General features: G+C 47.8%; 1 protein-coding gene across 2 annotated transcripts; it reads left to right on the top strand.

The window, feature by feature from the left end:
- The first annotated feature begins 87 nt into the window (after nucleotides 1-87).
- Fastkd3 (FAST kinase domains 3) lies at nucleotides 88-7,899 on the top strand. 2 transcript variants are annotated; one of them, XM_057789776.1, is made up of 7 exons: nucleotides 88-205; nucleotides 1,521-2,976; nucleotides 3,151-3,236; nucleotides 3,827-4,001; nucleotides 5,016-5,085; nucleotides 5,765-5,879; nucleotides 7,554-7,899. In XM_057789776.1, exons 2-7 carry the CDS (start codon nucleotides 1,539-1,541, stop codon nucleotides 7,650-7,652), a joined length of 1,983 nt encoding a protein of 660 aa, XP_057645759.1. In that variant the 5' UTR covers nucleotides 88-205; nucleotides 1,521-1,538; the 3' UTR covers nucleotides 7,653-7,899. The 2 variants fall into 2 exon arrangements, with proteins under 2 accessions (XP_057645759.1, XP_057645758.1); XM_057789775.1 differs by having other exon boundaries at nucleotides 90-205; nucleotides 1,516-2,976.
- Nucleotides 7,900-14,446: the final 6,547 nt, after the last annotated feature.

Raw genomic sequence — 14,446 nt, 5'->3', positions numbered from 1 at the left:
CGATCGCGCATGCTCCTCACGCACCACCGATGGAAACGCCGGCGGACCTGGGCCAATCGCTGAGCGCCGGATGTGGGCGGTGCCTTGGTGCCGCCGCGCTTGTCTTGTCTCGGGATGTCCTCCCTGTAGGGGACGGTGTCAGGGTGCGGACGTTCCCAGGACTCGGAAGCTCCGCGTCTCTCCGGACGCGGCTCGGATCCGCTCGGTAAGTTCCGTAGGGGAGCGTTTCCCCGGCGCTCCCGCTACGATCGCCGCTCCGGTCCCCCAGTCGCGCTCCCGCTACGATCGCCGCTCAGTCGCGCTCCCTTGGGCTCCTTCCTCTGCCGTTGCCCTGTCCGCTTGCTTTTCTATGATTGCTTTAACAAGTGCGGAGCCCCAGCCCCAGCCGATGACCCACCCTTGCCCGTTTCGTACCCCGAGTTTGAATTTTGCCGGCTGCTCCTCCCCTCTCTTAAAAAACAAAACAACAACAAAAGCAATCTAATATATATATGTATATACTTTTCCTTCTGCCAACACGTGAGCCTCGAAGTTTAGAGGTAAAATTTGAATTCCAGCCCTTTCTTTCGCTTACAGCATAACTGGGCACGATAGATCCTCCGTGCTGCAGTTTCTTAGCTGGAAAAGCGTCGATCAAACGAACTGAATTCCTGTAAGCTGGTCCGTAGATAGGACTTACTGCAGAGCCTGGGCAGCGACCACATTTAGGATTAGGAGGGTGAGGCCCCAGGAAATCCGCCCCAGGATGCTAAGTCCGCCCCAGGATGCTACGGTGCACCTGTGGGTCCTCCGAGCTCCAAAGGGGCTCCACTGAGAAGAATTTCGGGATGAAGCGAACTCAGTGAGTTCATTGATGAAACAGAAAGACAGGATCTCTTGAAGACTGTTAGGAGACACATGGGACTGAAAGCCTCAGCAAGTAACCACGATGATGTGATTGTCGGGGCTCTGGACTGTTTCTTCAGCAGCCAACTTTACCTATTAAGGGAGGCGCGTGTTGGTGGACTCCCTTTTATCCATAGAACTTGGTCCTTGAAAAGGAACGTTTATGAAAGTACATTGTGTGGCCCTGCAGCCGGAGAACGGCATGCTTAGCACATCCTTGGTACGTCTATGACACAGGAAGTTTAGATTTAGGGCATAGTTCATTAAAAAAAAAATCTTTGTGACTCTGCCTAGGAGGGTGTGCTGGTCTTTTGTGGGAAGCCTGGCTAGTTACGGTGAAATTGTTGGGTGTCAGCCAATGAGATATGGAGGTCAGGGCCAGGAGAATGGGTGGGGAGGGGGGTCTTTCTATTTCCTGGCTCGCAGGAAGAGAAGCCTTGTCTTAAATACACACACACACACACATATATGTGTATATATATATATATATATATATATATATATATATATGCAAGATTATTGTGTTTTAGTCTTTGTCATGGGATGCTCATTCTTAGTTTTGTAAACATTGATGTTAATCATCTTTCTCAATACATTTGACCATGATGTTTTTTTTGTTCCTATGCTAAGTCCAGAGTTGTGAATCAGATGGCATGGCGTTAATCACCCTGTGGAGAAACTTCTGTCATATCTCTGATTTTTGGATACCTGGAGCTGTGGCTGCTTTGAAAATTCATCCTGCCAGTCACGTCCAAAAGATAGTCAAAGATCGTCTCCATGTTTGGTTCTGCTCCCTACACCCTGGGCTGTTCAGGGCCAGATTCCATCATTCCTACTGTAAAAACTTTCACTCACAAAACGGAAATGACCTTCATCCAGTTGCTGAGACGTGGTTCTCTCAAGCACAGGAATGGAACCAGCTGGAACGAAGTCTTTCGCGCGAGGATGAACAGACACTCTGCAAGAGACTAAACAGCTTCACCTCGCTCGATGAAGTGTTGAGTTTCCTAAGTACGCAGGACACTCTGCCCGTCACTTTGGCGTCAGCAGCCTTACACAGGATTTGCGAGGTCGGGGAAAAAGATTATGAGCAAAGGCTGCCGCAAGGAATACTAGAAAACAGCCTCTTCCAAGCTCTGTGCTTTCAATGTGGGCGGGACCCCTCACGTCTGACCGATGCTGCCATGGTGACGGCTCTGCAATCTCTGGTTACATTGCCTGTGGATCCTCAAAGTAGCCTGATGCTGACCCTGATGGCAGAATGCCGGAGTCGTCTCCAAAGAGGCCTTTTGGAAACCCGCCTTCTTTGTATTCTCGGGGAAAGCCTGGTTAGACTTCAAGGTGCAGGCTGTGAGACCCTGGAACTGGTTCTTTGTCAACTGCACAGTAAAAATTTGGAGACATTTGCCCCGGAGGATATCGTGGCCATTTATAGAATCCTGCAGGCCTGTCCTGAAAAAGTGGACAAACACCAGACATTTTTAAACACAATAAACAACTTTTCCCTTTCGATAGTTTCCTTCCTGAGTCCTAAATCCATAAGCCACGTGCTCACCGCCCTAGTGGCCCTGGACCAGACTCATGCCGTTCCGCTGGTTATAAAACTGGGCAAGCACATGGTGAGATACATTCCTCGCTTTACCAGTGAAGAGCTGGGGAAGGTCTTGGAGGCGTTTGTGTATTTTGGATACAGCGACAGGTTCTTCACAGAGGCGCTGGAGCGGCACATAGCTGCCCTGTGCCTCTCCCTGGACCCCGAGGTCACCAGCGCCGTGATGGCCTACTGCAGTAGAAAGCGGATTCGCTCCGAGCCCATCCTCGATGCCATTGCGGAGGCTTTTGTTTGCCAGTCAGAAAAGTTCTCACCTAGTCAGGTTTCCGAACTAATCGAGCCGTTTGGAAAACTGAATTATTTGCCGCCAAATGCCCCTGCTTTATTTAGGAAGCTGGAAAATGTGCTCTTTGCTCATTTCCGTTATTTTCCACCAAGAATGCTACTGAGGCTTCTCCATTCCTGCTCGCTGATTGGATGCCACCCCGTCAACTTCATGTCAAAAATATTCAGCCCCTTTTTCCTTCAACGGCTGCAAGGTGAGGCGGTTAGAAAATTAACCCTTGTAACTTGGGATGTACTCGGGTGCTGTTTACCTTGGCTCATGATTCAGTGTCATTTAAAAGTGCGTCTCTTAGGAGGGAAAATTGTTTTATGGTCATAATCCCTCGTTGTGCATGCCAAAATCCCAGCTGAACAATTGGTTTCTTCAGGTGAAGAGTCGTATGTGGATAGAGTGAGCCTGGCGCAGCTGACCCAGCTCTTCATGACGTCGGTCCTAGAGTGTGCTTTCTACAAGGTGAGGATACGGACGTGCCCGGCCGGGCTTTATGTCCCCCGGGTGCCTGTCGTTAATTTCCCGTGATTTTCATCTGAAACAGCAGAACTTTGACTTGAACGGGCCCTGTGGTATGGCCTTGTTGGCAAATGACCCATCTCTGTATTCTTGTCTTTGCCCATTGCTGTCCTACCGCATAGCTCCCTAAATTTCATCAAACACGAGAGGTTCACTACCACAGACTCCCTGGCAAACACGAGAGGTTCACTACCGCAGACTCCCCAGCAAACACTAGAGGTTCACTACCACAGACTCCCCGGCACTGAGAAACCCTGTCTTGAAAAACACACAAACAAAAACCATAGCTGAGAATGATTATGACCTTGAAGCATCTCCAGACATCCAAAGAAGCTTTTAAACTGAGCCTTCTGTGCCCTTTCCTCATTTAAAAGCTGAGAGCTGGAGCAGCCTTCTCGTCTGGTCCCGTGTCCTGGAAACACGCTGTGTATATGACATAGTTTTGTGTCCGTCTTTTCTCCTAGTAGCCTTCAGCTCACTATTGCTCTTTCCCTTTGATTTTTCTTTCTTGTGTTTGCATGTATGAATTTTAGGGCCCCAAACTTCTTCCTCAGTATCAAGTGAAGTCGTTCCTCACTCCGTGCTGCTCCCTGGAGACCCCCGTGGATCTCCACCTCTACAAGTCCGTGGTGATGGGGCTAATTGATCTTTTAGGATCAAGACTGTATTTTGCATCAAAAGTGTTGACACCCTATTGTTACACCATAGGTAAGTAGCTCAGGGGTCTTGGTCAGAGCATCCTGTCCTTGTTAAGCCATAGACAGGACTTAGTAGCCAGGGGTTTGAGATGCAGGAGGGAACCTTCCCTCACCCAAAGGCAAGGAGAAGGAGGGGCTATCAGAGTTGTGCAGAGCCAAGACTCTGAGTTTGAGTTTCACACATTAGCCACATAGTGACCTCTGAGACTGACAGACTGAGGAAGATAGTGTCAGTGATGTTTGTAGCTGCTGTTGTAATCTGTTGTGTGTCGTGCCTCTAGTGTATGTAGCTATTAAACACGGGTTCCTCATCACACCGTCATGCTAGCTACATTTCAGGTGCTCAGGAGACACACATGGCTTCTTAGACGTTCACATAGATGGCACCGGCATAGATCTTCATCTGCTGTAGTTCTCTCGTGCAGGGCTGATGGAGGAGTCCCTGTCCCTCTGCCCTAACTGTTTTTCAGGTTGTTGAGGAAAAGAAAACGATCACACACAAGAGAGTAGTTTGTGGACAATCTCATGTCTGTTTTACGGGGCTCTGTTTACAGAAAGGATGGTAGTGTCAGAAAGAGAAGGAAGGGATGTGCACAGGCTTGGGAGGCACCTGTCAGGGTGCAGGGTGCTTTGTGTACATGGGGAGAGAGAAGACCTGTAAGGAGGTGAGGTCTGCAGCTGGCCGGTGTCAGCGTCACTTAGAGGGTTTTCGCCCTCTGAGCTGAAGGGTTCAGGCCTTTGTTACACGAGAAAGGAGAGGGTGATCATGGTTTTTGGCATGCTATAGATTGCTTGAAACACCACTCTGTTTCAGAGTAACTGAGACTTCTTATTTCAAAGCTGGCTTTCTTCATCTGTGGGGTCCATTAAATTACTGTTCTCACTGTCGGTTGTGGCCATTACTTTGCAGCCTTGGCCCTCTGAGAAAGGCAATACGGAAGAAGTGAAACCAGAACAAGGAACGCAGGAAGATAATGTTGTTGAGGGTATCACACGAGGAATTTTTCCTTTCTTCTTTTGCTAGATGTTGAAATTAAATTAGATGAAGATGGATTTGTGTTGCCGTTTACAGTGGATGAGGATGTCCACAAAAGGTAAAGAAGCTGTCGGTTTAAAGTTGGAGTTAAGTTAGCCAACTGATGTTTTTCTCAAGATGGGCAGCAGCGATTCCAGAAATTCAAACACTGAGCTTTCTAAGACGGAAGCAGCAAGCACGGGGCCCACACTGGCTGCACCACTTGTATCCATTACAGCTTTTAGCTTAGCTTAGGATTTCTATGAGACTCTCAACCATGAGAACTGGGTCTCTGGCTCTCTTGCCTGCCTTGGGACTCTTTGCCTTTCTCTTGGGCTGCTGTATCCGACTTTGACACGGTCGGTTTTGCTCCATCTTGTGTTTTATTTTGTCACGTTTGGTTGTTATCTGTGAGAAGCCTGTTCCTTTCTAATGAGAACCAGAAAGGGAGTGGGAGGCAAAGGGGAGGGGGGAGCAGCTGAGAGGAATAGGGGGAGGGAAGCTGATCAGGATATGCTGGGGGAAAAGAATTTATTTTCAAAAATGGGGGAAAATACTGAACTTATCATTTTTGGAAAATCCTTTCATTTGGTAGACAATAGTAGCACTAAATGTTTTCCCGCAGACTAAAGGACAGTTTACTCATGATTCATTTAAAAATAATATTGACACACCAATAGACAAGTTCAAATAACCCCTGGCAACTAAAAACAAGTACCTTAGCTGGTTCACGAGTTACAGCTCTTTTGCTCTTGCAGGGTGGCACTGTGCATTGACGGCCCGCAGCGGTTCTGCTCTGACAGCAAGTACCTGCTTGGGAAAGAGGCCATTAAACAAAGGCACCTGCGCTTGCTTGGCTACCAGGTTGTTCAGGTAAAAGCAGTGTCCACGACCAATTGGCTTTTTCAGTTACTTACGCTGATACAGCGCAACTGTAAAGACTTCAGTGGAACAAACAGCAGCCCATGAGCGGAGCAGAAAACATTGGGAACACCCAGATGAGCGTGGCGGCAGGGGCGTGGCCAGGGTGGTCCACCCATGACGGCCGACCTGTTGTCTGTGCACAGCCTCGTCTGAACGCCCCTAGCTCATGTGCGCATCTAGCTTAGGTTCTGTTCTGTCAGTTGATGTAAGTGGTCCCCGCAAGCCTAGGATCAGTTCCTGAGCCCCATCTGTCGCTGTCTGCTCATGCATCTTACAGGCCCAGCCTGTTTTAACCTGCTTTAACAGTCAGTGGGCGGATACTCAGGCAGACCACCACGCTCTGTCTAGTTTATATCTTAGACTTATTACTTGACTTGCATTTTGTAGTTAGAATATTCAAAACTTGGTATTTTCCAAAGTGATACATATCTATTTCCTTATCAGTGCTTAACTCTGCCTAGAATTGCTAAGTTCCTAGAGTAGCTTTGCTTCAGGTTCTGTCTGATTAGTGGGTAAATCAAGCAAGGTGGTTCCAGGGTCTTCATCTACCATTATGTTCTCAATAGGGACTTTGTAAGGTCTGCTGGGGGATCACAGTAAACTGGACAGGTGTGTCCCCATGGCAGTAAACATGGACAGGCATGTCCCCATGGTGGTGAACATGGACAGGCATGTCCCTATGGTGGTGAACACGGACAGGCATGTCCCCATTCCAGTAAACATGGACAGGCATGTCCCCATTCCGGTAAACATGGACAGGCATGTCCCCATGGTGGTGAACATGGACAGGCATGTCCCCATGGTGGTGAACACGGACAGGCATGTCCCCAATTGTCTTTAGTAGTTATTAACTCCCCTCTAGCCTGCTTTCTGGTGCTTTTCCATGGTACCATGCTCGTTCCCAAATTCATCTTCTAACAGCTAGCCATGCAGTATGCAGAAACAGTTTCTTCAGTGCTTTAACCTAAACTAGAGACTTCTTAGCATTCAGCACCATCCATTCATCCAGTCTGCACACAGGCCGGCCCTTCACACACATGGCCTGCTCCCTAGCCCTCGCTCCCAGCTCTGGTCCCGACCCCATTGCTCTCTATTCCCTCTTTCCCCATCCTTCTCTCCTCTTCCCCTGCCCCATCCCTCTCCTCTTTCCCCATCCTTCTCTCCTCTTCCCCTGCCCCATCCCTCTCCTCTTTCCCCATCCTTCTCTCCTCTTCCCCGGCCCCATCCCTCTCCACTTTCTCCATCCTTCTCTCCTCTTCCCCGGCCCCATCCCTCTCCTCTTTCCCCATCCTTCTCTCCTCTTCCCCGGCCCCATCCCTCTCCACTTTCTCCCGCTGCCCTTGCTGTTTCTGCAGCCAGGCCTGGCTCTGGCTTTGTGTGCCCTAGTGGTTTGCCAGCCACTGAGCTCAGGCTCACTTTTCGTCCTTCTCCGTCAGTACTCAGTCCCGAGCACACTTAGCCCACGCTTCCACTCAGCTGCCCCTCTGTGCCAGCATTGCCCTCTAGGTGCCGGGAACTCCAGGGTCAGGGTCCCTCTGCTGGAGGAGGGGTAAGACCCAAGGCAGAGGAAGAGCAGAGTTGCCCGGGATGGTGACAGGTTTTAATGGCTGCTCTCCCCTCCAGGTGCCCTATCATGAGCTGGAGCTACTTACCTCAAGACTTGAGTTGGTGGAATATTTACAAAGCAAGCTGTTTCCTCCAAACTCTCCTGTCCATTGGTAACCAAAGAAACCGGCTTCGGGATTCAGAGTGTAAGAGACAGAGGAATCTGTGACTTGCTGCTGCCTGGAAAAGTGTTTACCGACGTGGGATCTGAAAAGGGTCTGTGGCTGTTCTATACCATGTATACGGGTATTGGTGGTAAATTATTATTTATATGTGCTCTAGCGGTAAATTTAAAATCAACTTACATGAATGTTGTAGATGCCTCAACTGCATCGAGGAGAATCATTAAACACAATAAAGCAATGTAATGAGCAAATGTTAATTGTATGTCTTATTATGAAGCGTTGTCTGCTAATAAAGACGTTCTCTAGAGGTGTGTGTTTTCCAGTAAGGGTCAGAAAACATTTTCTCTTTCACTTCCTTTATTGGTGAGGGTGATAGTTGGTGAGAAGGATAGAAGTGAAGAAGCAGAGCTGGCCAGGCGGGTTTGGGGGTTCCTGGATGCGTGAGGAATTACCCTGTGCATTAACGTCCCGGTTTATCAGGGGACAGCTGTGGGGGGCTCTACCACGCGGGTCTGTGGCCCTGCACAGGGACAGCTGCGCTGACTGCTCACCACTGCCGACCACTTGGACACCTTATCCTGGGTCTCTGCTGCCTTCGGGTTTAGGTAGTTTTCCATTTTGCCGTGCAGTTTCCTGCCTCAGAGAGGATGCCCTAGAGGTGAGCACACTGTGTCAACGCTGTCCTGAGAAGCAGCAGCGTACTAAGAATCGTGGGTCAAGAATCCTGAAGCCTGGGTTCATTTCAGTGTCCTCACCTGCTTGTCATGGGCTTGTTCGTGATTGTGGGACATCGCTCTGGCCTGTAGGATCTGAGCCATATGGAGAAGGAACCTAAAGGACAAACCTAGAGTTACATGGGAAGAGGGAACCTCAGTGGCCCGGGTCAGACTTCCTGTGGGTGTGTCTGGCATTTTCTTAATTACTAGCTGATGTAGAAGGGCCCAGCCCACTGCAGGTGATATTTTCCCTGCACCATATAAAAAGGCTGGCCGAGCAGAGAACCAGGGAGCAAGTCAGGGAGCCTCTCTGTCCATGGCCTCTGCTGCAGTTCCTGCCTCTAGGTTCCTGCTTGAGCTCCTGCCTGGCTCCACTGTGGACTGTAACCTGTAAACTTAGATGAACTCTCTTGCACCAAGTTGCTTTTGGTTGTGAGTTTATTACTGCAATAGAAAACAAATTTGGACAAGTTTTGCTTTATACTCTTAGGGGTACTGTAATAGTACCACAAAGTATGTGGGTCACAGCCATGGAAATATTGGTTCTCACAGCTTGGAGGCCAAAAGGTGTCAGCATGATAGCCACCTTGGAATGCTAAAACCCCAAACAGTCCTGCACTGTCCTGTTTAAACTGACGGTCTGGTAGATCCCGTGCCACAACAAGACCATACGCAAGCTGGGAACCAGGCTGAGAGACTTAAAAACACATAAACACACAGAGAGAGACACGGACACAGGTCATCCCTGATACAAGAATGCCAATGCCCACTTTATTGTGCTCGGGGGCAGCTTATATAGGGATCCTTAGCCACGCCCAGCTCTCGGGATCTTTCAGCTGCAGGCTTTATCAGCCTGCCATTAGGGTCTCCTGCTCAGAGCAGCTGCAGGCAAAGAAAGTCAAGGGGCCAGGGATCTATAGCTCCCAACATTGGAAGGCTTTTAGGAGAGAATGCTTCACCGTTCCATCTCATTTCTACTGTTCCTAGAGTGCCTTAATTTGTACTGGCATCTACACATGACCTACTTCCCATTGGTGTGTGTGTGTGTGTGTGTGTGTGTGGTGTACACGCGGTGTTGTCTTTCCATTGGGGTGTGTTTGGGTCTTTGCCTCTTGACATGAACATCTCATTGATGTCTGTGTGTTTCTGCTTCCATGCATGGCCCTGCCTTCTGGTCTTCCTTTCACGAGGGCTTCCTGTTCACATTTTCTTATAAGGATTCTAGTCGTCTTAAGGCTTAGCCTAAGAAAGTTAAATCTGCACAGACTACACTAGTACAATATTCACATGTACTGGGGGTGAGTAGTGACTCCCTGGGAACACACATTGAACCCATCTGCAAAGGTCTCAACGGGAACTAGGCCACGGGGACCCTGGCTTCTGTGCTTGGTACAAAGCAAAGAGGATAGCCACAGGGAAGGAAGCTATAATTAACCATGGCTCTGTTGAAAAAGAATTAATCTTGAAAGTATTTGCATATGTTATAAAAATAGGCTAGTTGTTACACTTTTGGCTTCACAAAGCGGCGTAAATTTGGCAAACTGTGTAGCTAAGTCTCTATAATCTGAATCTCCAAGCCTCTGATCTGTGTCTGTTTGCTGTGGCAGCAACCAGATCCAGGAGATAGCACAAAGTACCGCATCTTTTACAATTTTAAATAAGGTCTAATCTTCCTGTATCTGCAAAGGAGAGTGAGAAAGGAAAACAGGTGAAAAGTTGTTGGGCAGGTGACTCTGGAAGCTGCAGGGATAGTCTCTGGGACTGTCACTAGGGGGCAGCAAAGTTCATGGCATTGACTGAGTACAGGGATGAAAGCAGCAGATGTGTGTGTGTGTGTGTGTGTGTGTGTGTGTGTGTAAAGGAGAGAGAGGAGGGAGGGAGGAAGAGAGAGAAAGGGAGAGAGAGAGAGCAGAGCATGCATGTTTGTGTGTGTATATTGCACACGGAGGGAGAAGGTCAGAATTGGAAGGGCAATGACAGCTATGTCAGTTTTCCTTATGTTTGCCGCTGTCTTTTTGCCTGAATCAGGCCTAGACAGACAGGAACAGGAACTACACCAGGATGAAGTGTGTGATGGATGGGAGATCTTTGAGTTATAGGAATCCTTACTTCCAAACTTTGCTGGTGGATGCATTTGTGGGCAAGTGTTTTTCAGAAGAAAGAAAAAATAGGAAGGAGAAAAATTCAGATTTGGGTAAATTTTAGGGAACCAAAGGTGCAATCAGGTTCCTATTTTAAAAGATAATCTTACAGCTCACTTGCTGGAGGATTGCAAATTGAGATCTTGGCTTTGTGGTAGTGAACTAGCAAATCAGTTCACTTAGTGAACACAGGCCGAGATTTTCCCAAATAGGAATTTCTCAGACTCATGGAGAGTGGACAGGTGGTGGGGCAAGGAGGCCTGCGTATGCGCTGCAGCCCAGCGTCTAGAAAGCAGTCAGAGCTCAGTGAACACTGGGGCTATTACTGTCAACAGTATACACGCCATCTTCATCAGATAAGCTGCTTCACACAGCTAATAGTGAGGGTTCACAAAGGAATGCGCTTTAATGGGGACACAGCCGCTTGTTGCTTACAACATGCAGGGCTACAACTATAGACCCATGATAACTGTCTCTGTGATTAGTGTTGAGGATGCAGTGCCAATGTGCTGTCTGAAACCAAATGATGAAGTGCAGCATCTTCAGCAATCTGCAGGATCTGAGTCACGTGGGACATCCCTCTGTGATCTGCAGAATCTGAGCCGTGTGGGACATCCCTCTGTGGACATCCCTCTGTGGCCTGCAGGATCTGAGCTGTGTGGGACATCCCTCTGTGAACTGCAGGATCTGAGCTACATGGGTCACTCTGACACAGAAGGGGCCTCAATTTTCTGAGCAGACACTGGACTAGGAAGACTAGGGTAGACCGTCCGCAGCTGTAACATCATGTCTGCAGGCTAAGCACTCGCTCACAAGTTGTTCTGCTTCAGTGTGTACCACCCAGCCTCACTGGGTTGGATGACTTGCTGCCTTTTCCCAGGTTCCACAAGAACCGTCTCCTCCTTGCTTGGCCAGCGACTCTGCCTCCTCCAGTGTGTAGCTTCCCTTGCTCCCCTGTTGTGTGATGGATGGGAGATCTTTTGGCTTTTTTGGGGTCCACCACCCAGCTCCCAGATAAATCACACACACAGGTTTATTCTTAGTTATGAATGTCTGACCTTAGCTCTGCTTGTTTCTTGCCCGCTTTTTAAAAATTATCCCAGCCACCTTTTACTCTGGGCTTTTAGCTTTCTCTGTTTCTGTATACTTTATTTTCTCCATGGCTTGCTGGATGGCTGGATGTCAGGAGCCATTTTCCCAAAGAATATAGCAGGAACCATTGTCCTGGGGATGTTTGCGGAAAGCCCACACCCCAACGGTATTAAGAACTGTTTTTTTGGCGGAGCCCACCCCACACCCAACTATCTTGAGAGCTATCTGTTAGCGGAACCCGCCCCACATCCCAACTATCTAGAGAACTGTTTGTGGTTGGAATCACAAAAGGAATGATTCCGCTTGCATAGAGAACACTAGGTGTGTTGACTCGTGACCGACTTGTGACCAACTCGTGACCAAGTGTCAACTCGTGACCATTGCTGCAAGATCCCTTCCTGCCCTTGCCATGCCCCTGTCCCCATCCCAAGCCAAATTCCTCATCCAAGGGCTATATAAGCTGCTGCCATTACGCTAATAAACGGAGACCTTGACAAGAACTCTGCTTGGTCTCCTTCCTCTTTCCCACCCATGTCTTTTTCAGATAGCGCCTCTTCAGGACCCTGGAATAACTGACCCGCTAGGCAGATTACAGCCGCTGGGCGGGTTACAGCTGGCCCCTGATATTCTCTTCTCCTTCTTCTCTTGCTCCTCTTCTTCCTCTTTTCTCCTGTTTATCTTCTCTTCCTGGTAGCCCCACCTATCCTTTCTCCTGCCTCGCTATTGGCTGTTCAGTTCTTCATTAGACCATCAAGTGTTTTAGACAGGCAAAGAATCACAGCTTCACAGAGTTAAACAAATGCAGCCTAAACAAAAGCAACACACCTCTAATCATATTCCCCAACACGCCTCTAATCAGAAAACTCTAACTTTATACTAATGTCCTTTGGCTGTTGGAGTCCATCGAAAGAAGCTTTGCCTTTATAAACCTGGAAACTCATGTCTCAGAGAAACAAACACCTCTTTCCAATGACTCCCCAGTCTCTGGCACATGCCACACACGGTCTGTGGGCTGAACTGATATTTTGGGCTCTGTGTTTGCAAGAAACAATATCTCTCTGTAACCCCGCTGTTTTTAACTGTTATTATGGAAAAATTTTGAATAACTATAAGAGCTGAAACAATTGTATAATGGAACCATGAGTCCCTTTATTCAGCGTGACAAATTACCATATTTTTTCAGTCATGTTCCATCTATTTTTTATTGGAGTGCTTCTAGAAAACCCAAGCTATTATATCATTTTGCCCCAAATACTTCAGTGCACATTTATAACCATTTTCTAACCATTCAGTCACTATTTCAAGTAACAAAATTAATAATTGCTTTCTACAGCTTCACATCAGGACAGTATCGCGGTCCTTGTGCTGTCTCCGCTTTATTGTGCGCAAGTCAGGATGTGAAGTCCTCGGGTTCTTTGCAGCTACAAAGCTCTGAAGTCTTGATAACACAACTACCCTTCCTCCACCTGGAGAAATTAATCAGTTACCCAACAGAATGGTCAAAATTGTTGACTTACTGTCATCTAACCTGTCCCTGTGTCTGCTGTAATTCCCACCGAGTTGAAGGTGACACCCAGAGTGTAGTTTAAGGCCAGTTTTGGTTCATTCTCCTCTCTCTCTCTCTCTCTTTCTCTCTCTCTCTCTCCCTTCTCCCTCCTCTCCATTAACCTTTCCCTAGTAGTTTTAGCCTATATCGAGTGTGACTTAGCTCCATTACTTGACTAACTATTGTTAAAACATAGTCCAAAAAAGGTTTTCTAATTCTATCATTCCTCTTGATTATCTTATATATCTTATATTTGTCTATAAAGCCCAAAGAAGTTTGATGCTTAAGGTTACGATAAGGACTTGATCAGTGCAGTAAGTCAGCCGAGTATAAAAGCCAGCGGCGTCAGGCCTTCTACACCCTCAAAATATTTATGTCTTTTTTTTTTTTTTAACATCAAGGACAGGAAATCTAGTGAGTTAAAGTTTGTTCATCTTCTCTATGGACCCTGGCATGTGTCCTGATTAAGATAAGATGGTTTGGGTGGACAATGGCTTTCTTCTCACTCATTAGACCTCATTTTTTCCCATGGCCTTGGCTCAGATTTAGAGACCAGTGTGAACACATTATTAATAGTGTCTGTATACTTGACTTCATGATGCTCTCTAAATCTGCAGGGAAACACAGCCGGGCAGCCCCCCTCTGAGCCACAAACATGAGTACATATTGGCCCACCCCTTAAGACCGTCAGGAAACAGGCCAAATGCAGAGGATATGTTAGATGCTGTGAATTAAAGTCCCAATTACATGGGGCCACTTAACTGAGTTTATGCTGCTATTTTAAAACGAAGTAATTATCTGTGCCCAGTTATGTACTTCCCTACCTCTTGGTTTGGTCGTCAATCTATTGAGCTAGGTGGGTTTTCCTAGCCTTAGTGAGGGTGTATAAGAAATCAGCATAAATATAGCATGTCTGCCACGCAAGATGTGCTGAAGTTACAGCTAATGTGACCAGACAGCAATCTCTTCTCATTTCTCCTTCCCGCCCGGGGTTAGCAGAATGGCTTCTAACAGAGCCTCTCAGGAGAAACAGCACAGGCTTCCCACTGCAGTGTGGGCTGCATCCCTGACCTCTGACCAGTCCATTTCCTGGACTTCATGGAGCCTCTGTGAAATACGGGCTCACGCCTCTCTTTGGAGACCTGCAGACAGCAGGATCCCGGTACATAGCACTTCTGTGCCGTGCACACAGCCATCAGCGTGCACAGTTTCCACGTAGGCCAGCGTGGTGTAAAAGGAAGTGCAGAATGACAGCCCTGAGAGACACGTAAAGGAAACAAGACACAAGTTG

Source organism: Chionomys nivalis, chromosome 15, assembly GCF_950005125.1.
Source record: "Chionomys nivalis chromosome 15, mChiNiv1.1, whole genome shotgun sequence".
Taxonomy (NCBI): Eukaryota; Metazoa; Chordata; class Mammalia; order Rodentia; family Cricetidae; genus Chionomys; species Chionomys nivalis.
This window is presented reverse-complemented; position numbering and strand designations above follow the sequence as displayed.